The sequence below is a fragment of the Bombina bombina genome, chromosome 3 (assembly GCF_027579735.1).
Source record: "Bombina bombina isolate aBomBom1 chromosome 3, aBomBom1.pri, whole genome shotgun sequence".
NCBI lineage: Eukaryota > Metazoa > Chordata > Amphibia > Anura > Bombinatoridae > Bombina > Bombina bombina.
The window spans coordinates 1,142,006,830-1,142,032,127 of record NC_069501.1 but is presented as its reverse complement, the minus strand read 5'-3'; the positions used below and the strand labels follow the sequence as shown (position 1 = coordinate 1,142,032,127).

Below are 25,298 nucleotides of genomic sequence, written 5' to 3'. Positions count from 1 at the left end.
AGCGGCCTCCTAGGTTAATTTTGGCATGTTTCCCCATTAACAGGCACATTGTATTAATACTGACATTTTTATTTGTCAACTATTCCTTTGTTGAGCTGCGCAAAGGGTATAACACTTTAACTGTTATTGTACTAAGTTGGAATGTATATATTACCTTTTGTGCTGTATGGCAATCTACTTTGTATTTATTTACTGTTTGTATACCTGATCTAAGTACCTCAATATCAATGAATACTTCATTGCAATGAATTTGATATGAAATACTTACCGGAGGTATATAAACATACCATAACCTTTCTGGACCTCACAAGGAGGATAGGGAAGGCAAACTTAGAACCAACACTTTTCGAAAGGGAACAGCTACAGATAGCCTGTTACATTAGACTCGTAATCACCCATATTCTTTAAAGAAAGTAATTCCAACAGGTCAATACCTTTACATTAAAAGGAATTGTAGTGATGATAGCTTTCTAAAGGAAGCAGAGACATTACAGCAATGTTTTAAAAAGGGGGATTATCCAAAAAGATGTCTAAAACAGGCTTTTACCCATGCAGTGAAAAAGGACAGACAAACTGTTATACAAAAAGGAACCAAAAACAGAACAATGTCCGAAGGATTGTATTGAAGTACTGGTCTATTCTAAGGGATGATAAATATTTGAAAGATGTCATCCCTGAGAAAACCAAACTAAGATATCTTAACAAATAGTTATTTTGTAAGACCAGTACAACAGTCAAATAATTGTCTCCCTAAAACTATCGGGTTCAACAAATGTGGACATTTTAAAACATATAAAAATATGATAGCTTGAAAAGAGCTGAATCACCTTTCAACAGTAAATACATATAAAATTAGACCATTCATGAACTGTCATTCTAGAAATGTTTATGTAGCAATGTGTGAATGGCCCAAGATCTATGTAGGTGAAACATCAAATGGAGTTGAGTAAGGTTCTTAGACTTAGAGCATTTAGGAGACATCAAATGGAATCATCCTGTTCCAGTAGCTAAACATATACATTTCATACATCCCCATAACTTTCAAAAATTTTCGCCATTGATAGAATTGTGCAAACATGCAGAAAGGTGATCTGAATAAAATTATTTTACAAAGGGAAAGTAAATGGATATATTAATTAAAATGTCATATGATGGCCTTATTGAGGCACTTATTTTTTAAAAAAAAAGTATTTTTCTCTAAATTAGATCCAATAATACTGATTTACGGTTTGCTTCAAAATACGAGCTGCTACATGCTTCTATCTGTAGATATTTTGAATTAATGTAGTAAGTACTATCATGTTATACATAATGTTATGTTGCTCCCAAATTTTTTTTTCTGCATGTTGACATAGAATGCTGTTAAAATATATATATTTTTTACAAATGAGTGATCTGACTAAATAAATAAATATATATATATATTTATATATATATATTTATATATATATTTATATATATATATTTATATATATATATATATATATGTATATGTATATGTATATATATATATATATATATATATATATATATATATATATATATATATATATATATATATATATATATATATATATATATATATATATATATATATATATATATATATATATATATATATATATATAATCAATACTATGCCTTAAACAAACTGGCCAATATATCTCCTCTCTGGTTCTTCTAAGATACTCAAAACATTGAGCAGGAATTATGTTTTATGTTCTTGTAAGACATTGAATGGATATGGTGTTGGTATGCTCAACTGATCGTAAACTATAAATTTATACATGCTCTTGCGCTGAAATGGCTATTTTGTACTGGCTGAGAAGCATGGATGGTTTCTATAGAAACCCAAATGCTTAAAAATGAGGAAATTACTATATGTGCCACTCACCCTGACAACGTTATGTTGATGATGAAACGCGTTGGTGGCACGTGACTGTTTTTGAATGTAGCGGTTAAGCTGAAATGGTTTGAAACAATATAACTGATATTCCATGATATATATGAATTAAGCATAAACAGTATCGAAAATGCCCTTCAGATTAAGTTTGAATCTTGTTAGATCGTATGAGACATTAAATGTATGCAATATTTACACTAGGGTTTAAAGTCAGAAATTGGCTGACATGGTTTATGCCTGATGCTTACAGGTAGGAGGTTGCCTTTGAGTACATAGTCTGAATATGTGATGTATGGTATCCCCCTTCACTTTACCCTTGTGTTAATTCAAATTAACAGTTGTGAAACTGTGTCATTGTCTCATTTGCAAACACTGTGTGCATGGGCTCCTTGGTATCCTTGCTTTTATTGGTGTGGGATGTGTCTTTGAATAAACAGATGGGATGTGAATTATTCCTCATTTGCTTCCCTCCCACACATTGTTTTTAACTCTTAATGGGTTTCGCTAAAATAAAATTAGATTTCTATAAATGATCATTAAATAGTTATTATTTTTTTGTTGTTGTTGCATATAACATTGGCATATAGGGCATATTTACACATTGCGTCATTTCAACTTTGCCCTCCGTACATGCCAGAGGTATTTTTTTAAAAATTTTTTTTTTGTATTTAAATATAGTGTTTAGGCACTAAGTGAAAATCACTTCTAGCTATTGTCTATTCAACATCTTACATCTCTCTACAGAAAACCTGAACTACCAGTATTTTCAACTGGAGCAGAGGACTTTGGGTAAAGATATGCAAATAGGTGACAGTGCCTTGCAGTCTTTAGTATCCCTTTTAACCCCTTAATGACCAATTTTTTTTTAATTTTTTTTTTTTTATGGGGCTTGCATTTTTGATAATGCGGCTCTCGCCTCCAGCAGCCTACAGAAGGGGAGGGAGGTTGTAATAGCAGGGTCTTGCTGCCAGTGATGAGACCCATTCTATTAAGGGCCAAAAACCCTTAAGGACCAGTGACGTACAGGGTACGTCATGGCTGTTAATGGGTTAAACAGATTCATCAGGTTAGTGCAATTCTTCTCTGTGCAGCTTTTAAGGATATCGGGGATTAAATAGTGCAGCAAAGAAACGTACATGTGGAAAGCGATTTTGAGACACCCTCATCTAAATTCTAGTTATGTATACTCCTTCCATACCCTCAAACCTAAAACAGTGCTTGACAACTATGTTCACAATCTAGGAGCCATTTGTTTTTGGTCAGTGGTGCCAATGCAAGGGTCAACTTGTCACACTCCAATGGGCATTAAAATAAAAAAATGCACTGGCAGCAGTGGCCACTAAATTGAAAAAAAATTTGCATTGATGTCAGCGGGCACTAAAAAGTAATTGACATATCAGTGGTCATAAAAATAGAGGGTTGAAAAAATTGTCAATGGGCTTTAAAAACAAAACCAAAAAATATAAGTAGTCGTAAAATTTAAAACCTGATGAATTGGTTCAAGTGGACATTAAATTGCACTGAATCAAGTGGGTATTTAAAAAAAAGGTCGAGACGACCTCGCGTGGGCCTTCCGAACCGTCGACAAACACAGCACACAGGGGCCGCACAGCACGGGGGGGGCGGCGGCGGCGGCGGGCACTCGAAGCCGACGCGTTCTCGGCTTCCTTCGCCGTAGTCGCGGCCTAATTAAGCCTCAGCCCCCGGGTTCACGGAGGGAGGGCGTGCGAGAGGCAGGGACTTTGTCGTTTTTTCTCTCCCCCCCAAGCCGGGGCAAGTTGGGTCAATACATTTTTTTTTATTTTTTAAATCAAATACATTGGTGACAGAAGGAAGTAAAAAAAACAAAACCGTAAAAGGTACACATTAGTTAGCCTCAGCTTGGATTACTGTCACAAAAAACGGCTTAACCCACCCCCCCAAAAATAAACCTTTTATTGTGTTAAATGCATTGGCATCAGTATGCAAGATATAGTAAAGACATGGACATCTTCACATTGGTGTTACCTACAAACATGTGTCCCTCTCCTCTGATGCGTACAGTTTAGAGAAAGTTACCTTAGTCAGAGCCAGACCTGCCTTTTTAGAAGCAGAATTTTAAATTGGCAAAGAAGTTATTACATTTTCATGATTCAGATAATGTACAATTGTAAAAAGAAAAGTTCTGTTATAAAATTTACTTTTCCTTTTTGAAACTCGCCTCCTTTCCATGAAAGCATACTAAGGTAGACTCCAGTGTGCACACACAAAACAAAGATAACAATGTAGTTTTGGTAATTATAGACCGTGAAGTGGAAGAAAATTGTAAAATTAATTGCTCTAGCTGAATCATGAAAGTAATTTGGATTTCCATGTAACGTTAAACAATGTTCGAGGTTTCTGTGTAGCTCAGAAGTTCCCAAGGGATAAGTATGCCAGATAGGGGCTAAAGTTGACTTTCTGATTGTCTCTGGCATGACAGAATGAAACTGTTGGTGTTGCAAACAGATTGAAAACAGTTTTGCCATGGTGGATAATTTTATCAAATTTTCAACAAGGCACATTACCATTGTAGTTATAATCACGAAGATTATTGGTTAGTAGATGACTAATTACATTAAATGTACTGGAACTCATGGCTGGCTGTAAGATTCTTCTACGTTTTTAAGTTAAAGGGACAGTATACACTCATTTTCATATAACTTCATGTAATAGACACTACTATAAAGAATAAGATGCACAGATACTGATCTATAAATCAAATGTAAAACTGTTTAAAAACTTACTTAGAAGCTCTCAGTTTAGTTCTTGAAAAGGTAGCTGGAAAGCCCACTGCAAGTGGGAAATAGCAGGCACTCCCCCCTCCCCCTTCTTTTGCATATGAAAAGACCCTTTACACAAACAGGAGCAAGCTGGAGTAGGTAGCTGACGATATTCTTATAAAACTTTGGGGCTTGGTTAGGAGTCTTAAAATCAGAGCAATGTTATTTAAAAAGAAGCAAAACTATACATTTAAAAAAAACAAAAAAAAACTATGGGCTATATAAATCTACAAACCATTTTATGCAAAGAAAAAACATAATTTATGTAAGAATTTACCTGATTAAATTCATTTCTTCTGTTATGTGTGATCAGTCCACGGGTCATCATTACTTCTGGGATATAACTCCTCCCCAACAGGAAATGCAAGAGGATTCACCCAGCAGAGCTGCATATAGCTCCTCCCCTCTACGTCAGTCCCAGTCATTCTCTTGCACCCAACGACTAGATAGGATGTGTGAGAGGACTATGGTGATTATACTTAGTTTTTATGACTTCAATCAAAAGTTTGTTATTTTACAATAGCACCGGAGCGTGTTATTACTTCTCTGGCAGACTTTGAGGAAGAATCTACCAGAGTTTTTTACTATGATTTTAACCGGAGTAGTTAAGATCATATTGCTGTTCTCGGCCATCTGAGGGAGGTAAAAGCTTCAGATCAGGGGACAGCGGGCAGATGAATCTGCATTGAGGTATGTAGCAGTTTTTATTTTCTGAATGGAATTGATGAGAAAATCCTGCTATACCGTTATAATGACATGTATGTATACACTTCAGTATTCTGGGAATGGTATTTCACCGGAACTACTCTGTTAAAGGTCACTAATCCTTTTAATAAGTATTTATCATGTTAAACGTTTTTGCTGGAATGTAGAATCGTTTACATTGCTGAGGTACTGAGTGAATAAATGTTTGGGCATTATTTTCCACTTGGCAGTTGTTTGCTTTAAATTGTGACAGTTTCGTTTCTCTTCACTGCTGTGTGTGAGAGGGAGGGGCCGTTTTTGGCGCTCTTTGCTACGCATCAAAAATTTCTAGTCAGCTACTATTATATTTCCTGCATGATCCAGTTCATCTCTGACAGATTTCAGGGGTCTTCAAACTTCTTTGAAGGGAGGTACATTCTCTCAGCAGAGCTGTGAGAATTTTATATTGACTGTGAATAAAAACGTTACTCTGTAATTTTTATGTCAAATTTAGTTATTGTTATTTACTAATGGGACCAAACCTTTGCTAAAAGTTGTGTTATTTTAAAGTTGATGCTATAACTGTTTTTCAGTTCATTATCTCAACTGTCATTTAATCGTTTAAGTACCTCTTTGAGGCACAGTACGTTTTTGCTAAAAAAGATTATAACCAGGTTGCAAGTTATTGCTAGTGTGTTAAACATGTCTGACTCAGAGGAAGATATCTGTGTCATTTGTTCCAATGCCAAGGTGGAGCCCAATAGAAATTTATGTACTAACTGTATTGATGCTACTTTAAATAAAAGTCAATCTGTACAATGTGAACAAATTTCACCAAACTGCGAGGGGAGAGTTATGCCGACTAACTCGCCTCACGCGGCAGTACCTGCATCTCCCGCCCGGGAGGTGCGTGATATTATGGCGCCTAGTACATCTGGGCGGCCATTACAGATAACATTACATGATATGGCTACTGTTATGACTGAAGTTTTGTCTAAATTACCAGAACTAAGAGGCAAGCGTGATCACTCTGGGGTGAGAACAGAGTGCGCTGACAATACTAGGGCCATGTCTGATACTGCGTCACAGCTTGCAGAGCATGAGGACGGAGAGCTTCATTCTGTGGGTGACGGTTCTGATCCAAACAGATTGGATTCAGATATTTCAAATTTTAAATTTAAATTGGAGAACCTCCGTGTATTACTAGGGGAGGTCTTAGCAGCTCTTAATGATTGTAACACCGTTGCAATACCAGAGAAACTGTGTAGGTTGGATAAATACTTTGCGGTACCGGCGAGTACTGACGTTTTTCCTATACCTAAGAGATTAACTGAAATTGTTACTAAGGAGTGGGATAGACCCGGTGTGCCGTTCTCACCCCCTCCAATATTTAGAAAGATGTTTCCAATAGACGCCACCACTCGGGACTTATGGCAAACGGTCCCTAAGGTGGAGGGAGCAGTTTCTACTTTAGCTAAGCGTACCACTATCCCGGTGGAGGATAGCTGTGCTTTTTCAGATCCAATGGATAAAAAATTAGAGGGTTACCTTAAGAAAATGTTTGTTCAACAAGGTTTTATATTGCAACCCCTTGCATGTATCGCGCCGATTACGGCTGCGGCAGCATTTTGGATTGAGTCTCTGGAAGAGAACCTTAGTTCATCTACGCTAGACGACATTATGGACAGGCTTAGAGTCCTTAAACTAGCTAATTCATTCATTTCGGAGGCCGTAGTACATTTAACCAAACTTACGGCTAAGAACTCAGGATTCGCCATACAGGCACGTAGGGCGCTGTGGCTAAAATCCTGGTCAGCTGATGTTACTTCTAAGTCCAAATTACTTAATATACCTTTCAAGGGGCAGTCTTTATTTGGGCCCGGTTTGAAAGAAATTATCGCTGACATTACAGGAGGTAAGGGCCACGCCCTACCTCAAGACAAAGCCAAAGCTAAGGCTAGACAGTCTAATTTTCGTCCCTTTCGGAATTTCAAAACAGGAGCAGCATCAACCTCCACTGCACCAAAACAGGAAGGAGCTGTTGCTCGTTACAGGCAAGGCTGGAAGCCTAACCAGTCCTGGAACAAGGGCAAACAGGCCAGGAAACCTGCTGCTGCCCCAAAGACAGCATGAACCGAGAGCCCCCGATCCGGGACCGGATCTAGTAGGGGGCAGACTTTCTCTCTTCGCCCAGGCCTGGGCAAGAGATGTTCAGGATCCCTGGGCGCTAGAGATCATATCTCAGGGATACCTTCTAGACTTCAAATTATCTCCCCCAAGAGGGAGATTTCATCTGTCAAGGTTGTCAACAAACCAGATAAAGAAAGAAGCGTTTCTACGCTGTGTACAAGATCTGTTATTAATGGGAGTGATCCATCCGGTTCCGCGGTCGGAACAAGGACAAGGGTTCTACTCAAACCTGTTTGTGGTTCCCAAAAAAGAGGGAACTTTCAGGCCAATCTTAGATTTAAAGATTCTAAACAAATTCCTAAGAGTTCCATCGTTCAAAATGGAAACTATTCGGACAATCTTGCCCATGATCCAAAAGGGTCAGTACATGACCACAGTGGATTTAAAAGATGCTTACCTTCACATACCGATCCACAAAGATCATCACCGGTATCTACGGTTTGCCTTCCTAGACAGGCACTACCAGTTTGTAGCTCTTCCATTCGGATTGGCTACGGCCCCAAGGATCTTCACAAAGATTCTAGGGGCCCTTCTGGCGGTACTAAGACCACGAGGGATTTCGGTAGCTCCGTACCTAGACGACATTCTAATACAAGCTTCAAGCTTTCAAACTGCCAAGTCTCATACAGAGTTAGTTCTGGCATTTCTAAGGTCGCATGGATGGAAAGTGAACGAAAAGAAGAGTTCTCTTTTTCCTCTCACAAGAGTTCCATTCTTGGGGACTCTTATAGATTCTGTAGAAATGAAGATTTACCTGACAGAAGACAGGTTAACAAAACTTCAAAATGCATGCCGTGTCCTTCATTCCATTCAACACCCGTCAGTAGCTCAATGCATGGAGGTGATCGGCTTAATGGTAGCGGCAATGGACATAGTACCTTTTGCACGCCTACACCTCAGACCGCTGCAATTATGCATGCTAAGTCAGTGGAATGGGGATTACTCAGATTTGTCCCCTACTATGAATCTGAATCAAGAGACCAGAAATTCTCTTCTATGGTGGCTTCATCGGCCACACCTGTCCAGGGGGATGCCATTCAGCAGGCCAGACTGGACAATTGTAACAACAGACGCCAGCCTACTAGGTTGGGGCGCTGTCTGGAATTCTCTGAAGGCTCAGGGATTATGGAATCAGGAGGAGAGTCTCCTTCCAATAAACATTCTGGAATTGAGAGCAGTTCTCAATGCCCTTCTGGCTTGGCCCCAATTAACAACTCGGGGGTTCATCAGGTTTCAGTCGGACAATATCACGACTGTAGCTTACATCAACCATCAGGGAGGGACAAGAAGCTCCCTAGCAATGATGGAAGTATCAAAGATAATTCGCTGGGCAGAGTCTCACTCTTGCCACCTGTCAGCAATCCACATCCCGGGAGTGGAGAACTGGGAGGCGGATTTCTTGAGTCGCCAGACTTTTCATCCGGGGGAGTGGGAACTTCATCCGGAGGTCTTTGCCCAAATACTTCGACGTTGGGGCAAACCAGAGATAGATCTCATGGCGTCTCGCCAGAACGCCAAACTTCCTCACTACGGGTCCAGATCCAGGGATCCGGGAGCGGTTCTGATAGATGCTTTGACAGCACCTTGGAATTTCGGGATGGCTTATGTGTTTCCACCCTTCCCGCTGCTTCCCCGATTGATTGCCAAAATCAAACAGGAGAGAGCATCAGTGATCCTAATAGCACCTGCATGGCCACGCAGGACTTGGTATGCAGATCTAGTGGACATGTCATCCTGTCCGCCTTGGTCTCTACCTCTAAGACAGGACCTTCTGATCCAGGGTCCGTTCAAACATCAAAATCTAACTTCTCTGAAGCTGACTGCTTGGAAATTGAACGCTTGATTTTATCAAAACGTGGTTTTTCTGAGTCGGTTATTGATACCCTAATACAGGCTAGGAAGCCTGTTACCAGAAAGATTTACCATAAAATATGGCGTAAATACCTATACTGGTGCGAATCCAAACGTTACTCCTGGAGTAAGGTTAGGATCCCTAGGATATTGTCCTTTCTACAAGAAGGCTTAGAAAAGGGTTTATCGGCTAGTTCATTAAAGGGACAGATTTCAGCTCTGTCCATCTTGTTACACAGGCGTCTGTCAGAAAATCCAGACGTCCAGGCCTTTTGTCAGGCTTTAGCTAGGATCAAGCCTGTGTTTAAAGCTGTTGCTCCACCATGGAGTTTAAACTTAGTTCTTAACGTTTTACAGGGTGTTCCGTTTGAACCCCTTCATTCCATTGATATAAAGCTGTTATCTTGGAAAGTTCTGTTTTTAATGGCTATTTCCTCGGCTCGAAGAGTCTCTGAGTTATCAGCATTACATTGTGATTCTCCTTATCTGATTTTTCACTCAGACAAGGTAGTTCTGCGTACTAAACCTGGGTTCTTACCTAAGGTAGTCACTAACAGGAATATCAATCAAGAGATTGTTGTTCCATCCTTGTGTCCAAATCCTTCTTCAAAGAAGGAACGTCTTCTACACAATCTGGATGTAGTTCGTGCCCTCAAGTTCTACTTGCAGGCAACTAAAGATTTTCGTCAAACTTCTTCCCTGTTTGTCGTTTATTCTGGACAGAGGAGAGGTCAAAAAGCTTCTGCTACCTCTCTCTCTTTTTGGCTTCGTAGCATAATACGTTTAGCCTATGAGACTGCTGGACAGCAGCCTCCTGAAAGAATTACAGCTCACTCCACTAGAGCTGTGGCTTCCACTTGGGCCTTTAAGAATGAGGCCTCTGTTGAACAGATTTGCAAGGCTGCAACTTGGTCTTCGCTTCATACTTTTTCCAAATTTTACAAATTTGACACTTTTGCTTCTTCGGAGGCTATTTTTGGGAGAAAGGTTCTTCAGGCAGTGGTTCCTTCTGTATAATGAGCCTGCCTATCCCTCCCGTCATCCGTGTACTTTTGCTTTGGTATTGGTATCCCAGAAGTAATGATGACCCGTGGACTGATCACACATAACAGAAGAAAACATAATTTATGCTTACCTGATAAATTCCTTTCTTCTGTTGTGTGATCAGTCCACGGCCCGCCCTGTTTTTAAGGCAGGTAAATATTTTTTAAATTATACTCCAGTCACCACTTCACCCTTGGTTACTCCTTTCTCGTTGATTCTTGGTCGAATGACTGGGACTGACGTAGAGGGGAGGAGCTATATGCAGCTCTGCTGGGTGAATCCTCTTGCATTTCCTGTTGGGGAGGAGTTATATCCCAGAAGTAATGATGACCCGTGGACTGATCACACAACAGAAGAAAGGAATTTATCAGGTAAGCATAAATTATGTTTTTTCATATTGGCAAGAGTCCATGAGCTAGTGACGTATGGGATATACAATCCTACCAGGAGGGGCAAAGTTTCCCAAACCTCAAAATGCCTTTAAATGCACCCCTCATCACACCCACAATTCAGTTTAAAGAATAGCCAAGTAGTGGGGTGATAAAGGAGTAAAAAGCATCAACAAAGGAAATTTGGAAATAGTTGTACTTTATACAAAAAAAATCATAACCACCATAAAAAGGGTGGGCCTCATGGATTCTTGCCAATATGAAAGAAATGAATTTATCAGGTAAATTATTACACAAATTGTTTTATTTCATGTAATTGGCAAGAGTCCATGAGCTAGTGACGTATGGGATAGCAATACCCAAGGTGTGGAACTCCACGCAAGAGTCACTAGAGAGGGAGGGATAAAAATAAAAACAGCCATTTTTCGCTGAAAAAAATTAATCCACAACCCAAAATATAAGTTTATTCTTATAAATGAAAGAAAAACACTTAAATCAAAAGCAGAAGAATCAAACAGCTGCCTGAAGAACTTTTCTACCAAAAACTGCTTCCGAAGAAGCAAATACATTAAAACGGTAGAATTTAGTAAATGTATGCAAAGAAGACCAAGTTGCTGCTTTGCAAATCTGATCAACTGAAGCTTCATTCCTAAAAGCCCACAAAGTGGAAAATGATCTAGTAGAATGAGCTGTAATTCTCTGAGGCGGGCTTGACCCGACTCCTCATAAGCTTGATAAATCAAAAGCTTTAACCACAATGCCAAGGAAACGGCAGAAGCCTTCTGACCTTTCTTTAGGACCAGAAAAGATAACAAATAGACTAGAAGTCTTCCTGAAATCTTTAGTAGCTTCAACATAAGAACTCTCACCACATCCAAAGAATGTAAAGATCTCTCCAAAGAATTCTTAGGATTAGGACACAAGGAAGGCACAACAATTTCTCTATTAATGTTGTTAGAATTCACAACCTTAGGTAAAAATTTAAATGAAGTCCGCAAAACTGCCTTATCCTGATGAAAAATCAGAAAAGGAGATTCACAAGAGAGAGCAGATAGTTCAGAAACTCTTCCAGCAGAAGAGATGGCCAAAAGGAACACTTTCCAAGAAAGTAGTTTTAATGTCCAAAGAATGTATAGGCTCAAATGGAGGAGCCTGTAAAGCCTTCAAAACCAACTCCAAGGAGGAGAAATTGATTTAATGACAAGCTTAATACAAACTAAAGCCTGAACAAAACGGTAAATATCAGGAAGCTTGGCAATCTTTCTGTGAAATAAAACAGAAAGAGCAGAGATTTGTCCCTTCAAGGAACTTGCAGACAAACCCTTATCCAAACCATCCTGAAGAAACTGTAAAATTCTAAAAAAGAGAATTTGAGAGGAACACCATGAAATGTAAGACTTTCTAGAAACAGATTTACGAGCCTGCAACATAGTATTAATCACAGGGTCAGAGAAACCTCTAAGGACAAATCGTTCAATTTCCATACCTTCAAATTGAATGATTTGAGATCCTGATGGAAAAACGGACCTTGAGATAGGTCCGGCCTTAATGTAAGTGGCCAAGGTTGGCAACTGGACACCCGAACAAGATCTGCATAGCAAAACCTGTGAGGCCATGCTGGAGCCACCAGCAGCACAAACGATTGTTCTAAGATGATTTTGGAGATCACTCTTGGAAGAACTACTAAAGGTGGGAAAATATAAGCAGGTTGATAACACCAAGGAAGTGTCGACGCATCCACTGCTTTCGCCTGAGGATACCTGGACAGGTACCTGGGAAGTTTCTTGTTTAGGTGAGAAGCCATCAGATCTTTTTCTGGAAGATCCCACATCTGAACAACCTGAGAACGCATCTGGATGGAGGGACCACTCCCCCGGATGTAAAGTCTGACGGCTGAGATAATCCACTTCCCAATTGTCTGTCTATACCTGGGATATGAACCACAGAAATTAGACAGGCGCTGGATTCTGCCCAAGCAAGTAACAGAGATACTACTTTCATAGCTTGGGGACTGTAAGTCCCACCCTGATGATTGACACATGCCACAGTTGTGATATTGTCTTTCTGAAAACAAATGAACAGTTCTCCCTTCAACAGAGGCCAAATCTGAAGAGCCCTGAAAATCGCACAGTTCCAAAATATTGATTTGTAACTTCGCCTCTTGAGATTTCCAAACCCCTTGTGCTGTCAGAGATCCCCAGACAGATCACCAACCTGAAAGACCCCCAATCTTTTGTAACCACATTCACAGTCCAGGTTGGACGAACAAAAGAGGCCACTAGAACTCTACGATGGTGATCTAACCACCAAGTCAGAGATAGTCTAACATTGGGATTTAAGGATATTAATTAAGTGATATCCTTGTATAATCCCTTCACCATTGGTTCAGCATACAAAGCTCTGGAGAGGTCACATATGAAAACGAGCAAAGGGAATACCATCCGATGCTGCAGTCATGAGACCTAAAACTTCCATGCACATAGCTACTGAAGGGAATGACTGAGACTGAAGGTTCCGACAGGCTGCAACCAATTTTAAATGTCTGTTAGAGACCGAGTCATGGACACTGAATCTATCTGGAAACCTAAAAAGGTAACCCTTGTCTGAGGAATCAAAGAACTTTTTGGTAAATTGATCCTCCAACCATGTTTTCGATGAAACACTAGTTGATTCATGTGAGATTCTGCAGAACGTAAAGACTGAGCTAGTACCAAGATATCGTCCAAATAAGGAAACACTGCAATACCCAGCTTTGATTACAGAGAGAAGGGCAGCGAGAACCTTTTGAAAAGATTCTTGGAGCTGCCGCTAGGCCAAAAGAGGGACAAATTGGTAATGCTTGTCTAGAAAAGAGAATCTCAGAAACTGATAATGATCTGGATGAATCGGAATATGAAGGTATGCATCCTGCAAGTCTATTGTAGACGTATAATGTCCTTGCTGAACAAAAGGCAGAATAGTCCTTATAGTCACCATTTTGAAAGTTGGTACTCTACTTATACATAATGATTCAAAATTTTCAGATCCAGAACTGGTCTGAATGAATTTTCTTTCTTTGGGACAATAGATTTCAATAAAACCCCAGACCTTGTTCCTGAAACGGAACTGGTATGATTACCCCTGAAAACTCTAGGTCTGAAACACACTTCAGGAAAGCCTGAGCCTTTACTGGATTTGCTGGGATGCGCAAGAGAAAATATCTTCTCACAGGGTCTTATTCTGAATCCTATTCGGTACCCCTGAGAGACAATACTCAGAATCCATTGATTTTGGACAGAATTTGTCCAAACATCCTTGAAAAATCTTAATCTACCCCCTACCAGCTGAGCTGGAATGAGGGCCGCACCTTCATGTGGACTTGGGGGCTGGCTTTGGTTTCTTAAATGGCTTGGATTTATTCCAATTTGAAGGTTTCCAACTGGAACCAGACTCTTTGGGGGAAGGATTTGGTTTCTGTTCCTTATTTTGTCGAAAGGAGCGAAAACGGTTAGAAGCTTTAGATTTACCCTTAGGTCTTTTATCCTGAGGCAAAAAAACACCCTTCCCCCCCCCCCCCCCAGTGACATTTGAAATAATTGAATCCAACTTAGAACCAAATAACTTATTACCTTGGAAAGAAAGAGATAGCAATCTGGACTTAGAAGTCATGCCAGCATTCCAAGATTTAAGCCACAAAGCTCTTCTAGCTAAAATAGCTAAAGACATAGATTTAACATCGATTTTGATGATATAAAAAATGGCATCACAAATAAAATGAAAAGCATGTTGAAGCAAGCAAACAATGCTGTACAAATCAGAATCCAAATCTTTTTGCGCTAAATTTTCCAACCAAAAAGTTGATGCAGCTGCAACATCAGCCAAAGAAATTGCAGGCTTGAGAAGATGACCCAAATATAAATAGGAAAATGGAATCTTATCTAAGGAAATCCTATCTAAAGGATCTTTAAAAGAAGTACTGTCGTCCATAGAAATAGTAGTATGTTTAGCAAGAGTAGAGAGAGCCCCTTCAACTTTGGGGATCTTTTCCCAAAACTCCAATGGAACTGCTTTCAAAGGATACAATTCTTTTATTCCTCCTTCAAGGTTTTAAAAAAGTACCAAGCCTATTCCATTCCTTAGAAATCATATCACAAATAGCATCAGGAGTAGGAAAAACCCCTGGAGTAACCACAGGAGGTTTAAAAACCGCATTTAAACGTTTACTAGTCTTGATGTCAAGATGACTAGCTTCCTCAATATCCAAAGTAATTAACACTTTTAACAAAGAACGAATATACTCTATTTTAAACAAATAAGTAGATTTGTCAGTGTCAATATCTGAGGAGGGATCTTCTGAATCAAATAGATCCTCATCAGAGGAGGATAATTCAGTATGTTGTCGGTCATTTAAAATTTCATCAACTTTATGAGAAGTTTTAAAAGACCTTTTATGTTTATTAGAAGGCGGGATGGCAGACAAAGCCTTCTGAATAGAATCAGCAATAAATTATTTTAAATTCACAGGTATATATTGTACATTAGATGTTGAAGGAACAGCAACATGCAATGTACTATTACTGATGGACACATTATCTGCATGTAAATGTTTATCATGACAACTATTACAAATCACAGCTGGAGATATAACCTCCACAAGTTTACAACAAATGCACTTAGCTTTGGTAGAACTGTTATCCGGCAGCAGGGTTCCAACAGTGATTTCTGAGACAGGATCAGATTGAGACATCTTGCAAATGTAAGAGAAAAAAACTACATATAAAGCAAAATTATCAATTTCCTTATATGGCAGTTTCAGGAATGGGAAAAAAACAGCATTGCCTTCTGATAGAGAAAAAAGGCAAGAGGCATATAGGAAAAGGGTTTTAAACGATGAAAATATTAGTATGACGCACAACACAAACAGAATTTTTTTTTTTTACGCTAACATCATCCGGAAATGACACCCTTGCGTCATTAAAGACGCAACCTTGTGAAAGGACTCGGCCTCAACTAAGATGCCGGAAGTGACGAATTTGCGTCATCGAACGTAACTTCGCGCCAAAAAATCTCTCTCAATATACTTTGGCATTTTGCGCCCTCGCAAGCCTAATTCTGCCCGCGAATTTAAAATGACAGTCAATTGAAAAAAGACTATACCCCAGGTAAGAAATACATTTTTCCTAAAAAATGCATTTCCCATATATGAAACTGACAGTCTGCAAAAGGAAATATACTGAAAACCTGAATCATGGCAAATATAAGTACAATACATATATTTAGAACTTTATATAAATACATAAAGTGCCAAACCAAAGCTGAGAGTGCCTTAAGTAATGAAAACATACTTACCAAAAGACACCCATCCACATAAAGCAGATAGCCAAACCAGTACTGAAACGGTTATCAGTAGAGGTAATGGAATATGAGAGTATATCGTCGATCTGAAAAGGGAGGTAGGATACGAATCTCTATGACTGATAACAGAGAACCTATGAAATAGATCTCCCGCGAGGAAAACCATTGCATTCAATAGGTGATACTCCCTTCACATCCCTCTGACATTCACTGTACTCAGAGGAATCGGGCTTCAAAATGCTGAGAAGCGCATGTCAACGTAGAAATCTTAGCACAAACTTACTGCACCACCTCCATTGGAGGCAAAGTTTTTAAAAATGAATTGTGGGTGTGGTGAGGGGTGTATTTATAGGCATTTTGAGGTTTGGGAAACGTTGCCCCTCCTGGTAGGATTGTATATCCCGTACATCACTAGCTCATGGACTCTTGCCAATTACATGAAATAAAATGAGTGTATAATGTCCCTTTTAGATTTAAATATTTTTTTTATTGAACAATCGGTACAATACACAGTCTATATCAATAGCAGATACAATAAATAAGTCACAACTGTAAAGCATCTATTTCACATTTCTCAACATTGTACTGCATTTTTCATATCAACATTTTCTTTAACCAGTCTTCACTTTGTGTTACAAGTTGAAGCTCCAGTAAAAACATGAGTCCAATTGTTACAAATTTAAAGATCTAACAATGTTTAACAATTAACATGAATATCCTATATAACCATTATGCCAGTTCGCTTCACCATTTAATTTGTTGTATTATCAATAAACATTTCTTACGTAATCTCCACGTCTTAAACATCCACAGAGCCCACCAAGTACTCTCATCTGCAGTATCTACTGCTGCTCTCAAACTACTGTTTCTTTCTCCCTTGCATGGTAGCTTATCCTATACATGTTTTTCATTAAGGATCCAGTAAAACCAGACTCTATTGAAAGATTCCACCTCGTCTTGTATGTATGCTGCAGTCTCGCATAAACCAAACATACTTCTAATCCTCCCCAGCACTTCCATTCTCTCCGGAATTCCCACCTTCCAATATTTTGCTATTGATATACGAGTCACTGTACATACAATTCTAATGAATTTATTTATAGGTGCATTGAATCTTGGATCCTCACCATTCAGCAAGGCCTGCATGGGCGTCAGTGTTACCTGTTCCTCTAATATAGTGGTTATCATCTTAGATAGGTCGAGCCATACATTTCGTACCTCCGGGCATTCCCACCACATATGAAAATATGTACCTAGTTGTGTGCAACCTCTATAGCACTGCCTGGAACCTCCCTTCACCATATGTGCTGTTTTTAAAGGGGTTAAATACCAACGAAATGTTGTCTTGATGTTATTCTCCCTTAGGTCCGCTCCCAGCAAGCCCCTACTGGAATTTAGAAAAATCTGGTTCCAAGTCTTTAGGTCATATGTTTCACCCAAGTCCGCTTCCCAGTGGAGGGCAGTTTGTGGCGTTGAAATTGTGTGTGTTTCTTGTATGAATAAATATAAGTGGGACACCGCACTTTTCTGTCTATTTTCTGCACTGCACAGTTTCTCAAAAATGTTTTTGGTCTTGGCCTCCCTCCCCGTCCTGTTATATAGCGTGAGAGCTGAGGCTATCTGTAGATATACAAACCACTGCAGATGCATAGGTCTAAGTTTGTCCTGTAGTTGATTGTAAGTCAAAATCTTCCTATTAATTAAAAAGGCTGCTATCCGGTATAGGTCCTTGTGTGCCCACTTGTCTATCAGTTTATGTAATTCTCCTGAAATTATATACTTCAATGGTCTTATTAAAGAATTAGTCGGTAATAGTGTTCCATTTCTATTGGTTATTGCTAGCTGCTTGATAGCTATTTTAGTGATCGGGTTTTGGTAGCCCCCGGGTCTCCCTCTAGTTTCTTTACCCCATAATATATCGTCCGGGCCGTCATAACCCCCAATGAGAGCCTCTAACTGGGGCCATACTACGTCCTCCTGTTTCCTCCCTAAGAGAGAGTTTTGGGCTAGTCTAGCTGCTGAGTAATAATCCATCAAGTTAGGAAGTCCCACCCCTCCCAACTGACGATGTCTGGGGAGAGTATCTCGAGATATCCTCGCATGTCTAGATCCTCTGAGGAATCTATGTAAGTCTGTCTGAAGGGCCTTCAAGTCAGATTTATCTATCTTTACAGGTAAGGAGCGAAATAAGTATAGGATTCTTGGGAGAATGTTCATCTTAATCGACGAGAGTCTCCCATACCAAGAGAAGTTATGCTTCTTCCACTTCTGCAGATCAGATCTGATTGATTTAAACATAGGTATATAATTAGCTCTATATAATTGGGTAGATTGTGCCGTTAGTCTAATCCCCAAATACTTTGTCATCTTTCACCCATTTAAAGTCGAAGTTTGTTTCTATCAGTTTGATAGTGTGTTTTGGTAGACCTATTGAGAGCGCCTCACATTTGTCTAAGTTTATTTTATATCCTGAAACGGAGGAGAACTGTTGTATAATTTTATATATGTTGGGAAGTGAAATGAGTGGCTTGGTGACTGTTAACAATACATCATCTGCGAACAAGGTGATCTTATGCTGAAAATGTTGTATTTGCATGCCTGAGATGTCTGGGGAGTTTCTTATGTTTGCAGCTAGTGGTTCGATACATATCACAAAAAGAAGGGGCGACAGGGGGCAGCCTTGCCTGGTGCCATTAAGAATATTAAAAGTGTTGGACTGATGTCCAATAGCTCTGATATACGCTGTAGGTGTTGAGTATAAACCTCTCAGTGCTGTCATGAATGACCCAGTGAACCCCATCCTTGTCAAAACTGTATCCATATACGCCCAGTCCACCCTATCGAACGCCTTCTCCGCATCCAAGGATAGGACCAGAGAAGGCGTTCGCTCATGGTACAAATAATCCATACCCGTAATCATTCGTCTAATATTGTCTGGTGCCTCTATTTTTTATGAACCCTACCTGGTCCGGGTGCACAATAGAGGGCAGAATATGTTTCAAGCGGTTAGCCAGGATTTTAGTAACAATTTTCATATCTTGGTTTATTAGAGATATGGGTCTGTAACTTGAATACAGTGTAGCGTTTCTACCCTTTTTTGGTATTACAATGATTTTGGCTTGTAAGAGGTCAGCAGATATGGGCTGGCCTTCTAGAATATGGTTGGCAAATTTAACTATATGTGGGATCAGGATCTGTCTGAAGAGTCTATAATATTCCCCTGGTAATCCGTCAGGACCCGGGGCCTTGCCTGGTTTGAGCTCTTTTATAGCTGTCACCACTTCAGCTTGTGTGATTTCTGCATTTAATTTGTCTTGGTCTTCTGTAGTCAAGTGTGGAAGGTTTGCTAAATCTAAGAAATTTTCAAGCACACTTTGTGTTTGGGTATTATGTTGGACCTTCTCCCCATCATACAGGTTTCTATAGTACTCTGCAAACGTGTCCACAATTTCTTGTGGATGAGATGTAATACTCCCTGTTCCTGTCTGAATACTCGGAATAGATACTGACTGATATTCATCTCTAATTTTTTTGGCTAAATACCTGTCAGGCTTGTTTGCATATATGAAATAGTTGGCTTTAAGCCTTTGGGCTGTCCTAATAGAGTTATTATTTAATAATGCAAGCAAATCTGTTTTTTTCTGTGTCAGGGTCTGTAAAATGAGTCGTGAATTGTCCGTTTGTGCTCCTTTTCTAAAGAGTCAATATCCCGCTGTAACCTCAAGTATCTATTGTCGGTCTCTTTCTTGTGTATGGCTTTTTCTTTGATTAACAGTCCTCGAAACACCGATTTGTGCGCTGCCCAAACCGAGATCGGGTTCACAGTAGAATCAGTATTGATTCTCCAGTAGTCACTCATTGCTTTTAAAAGCTTGTCTTTAGTGTTGGGGTATTTTAGACAGGTCGGGTCAAACGTCCATGTTCTAGTCCTACCTGGGTCCACAATGGAACCGAAAAATAGTTGTGTAATGGAATGGTCCGACCAAACACATGTATGTATATTTGCCTTGCGTAATGTGGGCTGCATTATTTGGCTAGTGAAGATATAATCAATTTTCGTGTAGCATTTGTGTGCTGAGGAATAGTATGTGTCCGCTGTGTCCCCGTATAGTGTGACCCAGCTATCTTGTAGCCCATGCGGTGAAAGTAAGTCGTCAATTTTTGCAGCTATTGCTTTTTGTCTTGATTTTTTCTTTGATATATTTCCTGTCGTAAACTTCCTTAACGCTGCCAGATCTATATTGAAATCTCCTGCTAATATTATTCTCGATCTAGACCAGTTGGTTAGTAAGTTAGATATATGTCTAAAAAATGGTTCCTGCTGCTCATTTGGCGCATAGATATTGCATAGTACTATTTCTGTACCCTGTATGTTGCCCCTTACCAAGATATATCGACCTTCTTTGTCTTTCACTGTGTCCCTATGCTCAAAGTTTAAAGATGAGTGAATCAAAATAGATACTCCCTTAGTCTTAGTGTCAGAAGTAGCATGGAAGTGTTGTGTATATTCTCTGGACCAGTACTTAGGAATCTGTGTATTCAAAAAGTGGGTCTCCTGTAAAAACAAAATATTGGCTTTAAGCCTCTTGTATTGTGTCGGTGCAGTCTTCCTCTTTATATCTGAGTTGAGACCTCTCACATTGTGAGATATCAAACTAACTCCAGGAAAGTCTCGTGATGTAGTCATGATAATGTATCACCCCAATCATACAACCAGTCCTGACTCATAAGCTCTCCCTCTCTACCTGATTGCTTTAGTATATCACAATTCTTACCATCCTGTAAGACCCCAACAACAAACTCCTGATCTCCATCTCTAGTGAAACTCTGGGTGTGGTTATTACCTTGCGTGAAGCGAGACTGGCATAGTTCAATACATTTGAATAGCATAAATAACTTTGATTTTCCCTGTAGAACGGAACAGAAAAAACAACAAAAAATACATAACATGAAGTGTATATTAAGCATTAACATAACTGGTAGGAGATGATACTACGTTTCTCATAACATTATCTCAGTTTTCTATAGGCGGTATGGTATACCAGATAAGATTTAGCCCATACTTGTAACCTTTATGTTAACAGTCTCATACCCTTGGCTATCATAATTTATCTATGTAACATGTAGCCTCCATGACACTGCCGAGGCAAAGTCTGGGAGGGAGTCTTACCAGTCGCTCGCATTCGATATATCTTGAGGCAATTATAGTTCAAAGGTGAGATCAGGGTCTAAATCTCTTGTTATTAACTTTTGTCCAAGTGGATTTCTTGTTTGTCTGCGTTAGTGCTTGTGTCCCCGTTTTCTCCTCGGGGTCAGGATCAGATGGGGTGTCCGGTGTTTCTATACCAAAGCTTCTGCAAACCTCAGGTATCTTGTGGGTTGTCCTAATCGTGGTCACCTTGCCATCCTTGAGTATGTTAAGGGCAAAAGGAAAGCCCCAGCGGTAGGGAATTTGATGTTTTCTGAGCAGTGATGTTAATGGCCTTAATCTCCCCCGTCGCTGTAGTGTTCTCACACACAGGTCTTGGAAAAACTGTACTACATTCCCTTGGTATTTGAACGTGGGATTCTTGCGAGATGCGTTTAAGATTTTTTCCTTATCAATAAATTTGAGGAATTTGATGATCACATCTCTTGGTGGCATATCTCTTTTTGGCCTAGCCCGGAGTGCTCTGTGGGCTCTCTCAATGTGATAGTCCGTGTCATCTGTAGCCATTGTAATAGCTTTAAAAAGACCCTGTAGATAAGGGAGAAGGTCTGGTGCATTGATGGATTCTGGTATGCCCTTTATTCGTAGATTCGATCTTCTGTTGCGATTTTCAACATCTTCCATCTTGTCCTGAAGATCAGCTATTTGTTGTTGCTGGAAGGCAACCGTTTGTGACATAACACAGACATTCTCTTCTAAATCTCCTCTATCGTTCTCCAAAGCGTCTACCCTGTTTCCAATTTCTAGTATATCATTTTTAATGTCTGATAAAATGCTGGTTACTGTGGCGTGGAGACCATCAATTTTGTCCCACAGTTTCTCAAAATTTGTTGCGATGTCTTGTTTCGAAACTAACAGGGTTAAATCAGCCTTAGTTGCGGGTGTCTGGGCATCTAGAGATTTACAGTGCTCAGGGTCCATATCAGAGTCACCCTCTGTCTCCATAGTTGTAGTTTCTATTTGTTTGCTAGGTATATTGGATCTCAGGAATGTATCCATGGAAGTTATTTTACTACTTTTCTCAGGTTTCTGAACTCTTCTGGAAGACATCTTAAGTTTAAGAGTAGCTGCTGTCTACCCAGATCTCTGCACAGTCCTGTGATTAGCGATAATATGTAGAAAGTGCTTTGTGTTTTATCTCGGCAGTCTTCAATGTAAGTGTTACCTTTACTGGGTGGAAGATGGGACAAGTACTCAGTGAGTATTTGAAGCTAAAGCTTGATGTGTGCCTGTGAATTCACAGTATTACCAGCTTTGCAAGAGGGATCTGCTATTCTAAGTATACAATCCTCCAGGGACTTGCTCAAATTGACCACATTCAATATAACTACCGCTTGGGGTATCAGGCATTCATGTATTCAACATATTAGGGCAAGACCTGTATTGCATATTCACCTCCGTAGCAGCCATGTGCGTTTATAAATGTAGTGCGTCTTGCTTGTATTGCGCCGCAGCCTTTATAGCTCTCTATCTGTTATTCCTTCATTTCCCCACAACTGAGTTACTATCACCAGTGCCAAACAGTGTCAATTCTGCTGCCACCTTTGCCTCAATAATGCTCACCCTTCAGCATACATCAGCTACAAGTCCATCTGTACTCCTCTCAGATGCTGCGTGGCGCAACCAAAATGGCGCCCGCTGCATTTGCTCCCAACTCCTTTTAGGCTCAAAAGTTGCTGCATGTAGTTGCGGTGACCGGAGCTTTCAGAAAAACAGCCAGGACATTTCTCTGTCGCTTATTCTGTAATGTGCTTGCCTTTTGTCGTTCCACCTCAGGGCATTAACCACCTTTTTAGTGTATCATACTCCGGAGCTCTGATCTCACACAACCATTGCTGTGCGCTGCTTGGCTCCGCCCCCCCTATAATGTCCCTTTTAAAGGGATACTGAACCCAAATTTTTTTTCTTTCACAATTCAGATAGAGCATTAAATTTTAAGCAACTTCCTAATTTACTCCTATCAATTTTTCTTCGTTCTCTTGGTATATCTATTTGAAAAAGCAGGAACGTAAGCTTAGGAGCTGGCCCATCTTTTGATTCAGCACCTAAGTAGTGCTTGCTGTTTGGTGGCTTAGGGATAGATTTATTATAGATGTGGCGTACAGTGGCGCGTATACGCGCCCCTGTACGCCTCAGCTCACCTGTGGCGGGGCGAAATTACCTGCAGGTATTTGGCATTGCACACAAGCGCAATTTTGCCCTCGCGTGCAATCCCGCCCCCTGCCCGCGCACAGCCAATCACGCGCGGGCAGGAGCTGTCAATCTCCTCGGTCGGACTCGACCGAGGAGATTGAATTTCGCCAGTTTAGAGGTGGCGAACAGCTTAGGGAAGCAGCGGTCTTGTGACCGCTGCTTGATAAATCACGGCGAGCAAGTTCTAGTGAGAACTTGGTGCCATAGGGGCTTCATAAATCTAGCCCTAAATGTATTACACAGAGGCAGATGGATTTGCAGTGTCAAATGTATTATCTGTGCATTATAGCAATCCTCTGCCAGGGAAGCAGGCAACAGATTTCACTAGGACAGTAGTGTTAACAGATCTAACCCAGCAATGGAAGACTTTGTTGATAATGCGCCTTAAAGCCATCATGTTTATAAGGAATCTCAGTCATTAACAGAGGGTAACTAATTCTATGTCATTAATGTTCATGCGAGATTATAAGTTCACTGGCTTCTTATCTTTTTACTGTTTTGTGCTAGGAATGCTAACATGGAGGTTAAAGGGACACTCAGGTTAAATTAAATTTTCATGATTCAGATACAGCATGTAATTTTAAACAACTTTCCAATTTACTTCCATTAAAAAAAATGTGCACAGTCTTTTATATATATACATTTTTGAGTCAGCAGATCCTACTGAGCATGTGCAAGAATTCACAGACTATACGTATATGCATTTGTGATTGGCTGATTGCTATCACGTGGCACAAGGGGTGTGGAAATATACATAACTTTGAAATTTGCTATATCAAAATCTACTACCGATTTGAAGTTCAGACTAAGTGCTATTGCATTGTCTTGTTATCTTGCATTTGTTGATTATGCAAATTTAATGTGTTGACTGGTCCTTTAATGCAGTGGTTAGTAAGTACTCTGTTCCAACACTAAAATGCTGTTTATGGTGCAACTCTAAAATTAAAGAACATAATCTACACTGCTCATTGAATGCCAGACTGATTTTGTATTTTTCTTTTTTTTTATGAACTGTGATATTGATGCGACTATTTTCCCCCCCAGAGATATTACAACAATGAAAGGTACCATTGTTGCGCAAGTTGATTCAAGTGAATCCTTTCAGGAGTTTTGTAGTACATATTGTTTGTCAGTCTATGAAGACAAGCAAAATTCTGCCAAGAACCAAAACAAATCGAGATGCACAATCTGTGGCAAACTTACAGAGGTATGGCCATTTATCAAACATTTTTTTTTTTTTTTTTTTTTTTTTTTTTAACAATGTGTTTTACAATTGAACTAAACATGTTATTTTAGACCATTGATAGCAATGAAAAATTGGGATTTTAGACTGAAGAGGTTTAAGTTGTATATCCAGTGACCTATTATAGAAAGTATCAAACGAAAGAAATTTAACAAAATATTGAATTGCTAATTTTGTGTGTTTTGAATGGCTGCACATAACATTGCATTAAAATGTGTTGGTTGTCGAGGGAGGGGGAAATAAAACACATCTTTAAAACCTTATTTTGACACCCAGATTTGAAATAACAAACACTGCTATTTAATACGTATTGCATTCTATAGGGCAGTTACCCCTCATTCTTTGTTGTGAGTGAATAATATATTTTGAATATAACTTAGCTGTGGTTAGGTGCGTTAACTGCTTAAGGACAAGGACATTTTTCAATTTCTTTCCCTTAAGGACCAGGGCTATTTTT

General features: G+C 39.6%; 1 protein-coding gene across 5 annotated transcripts in view; it reads left to right on the top strand.

Annotated features, from left to right (window-relative positions):
• ZMYM2 (zinc finger MYM-type containing 2) overlaps nucleotides 1-25,298 on the top strand; it is a 409,791-nt gene that overhangs the window by 61,565 nt on the left and 322,928 nt on the right. For all 5 annotated transcript variants that reach the window (XM_053708531.1, XM_053708528.1, XM_053708530.1 and 2 more), the window contains one exon: nucleotides 24,643-24,805. In XM_053708531.1, the coding sequence (XP_053564506.1) occupies nucleotides 24,643-24,805 (163 nt within the window). The remainder of the gene's footprint in view (nucleotides 1-24,642; nucleotides 24,806-25,298) is intronic.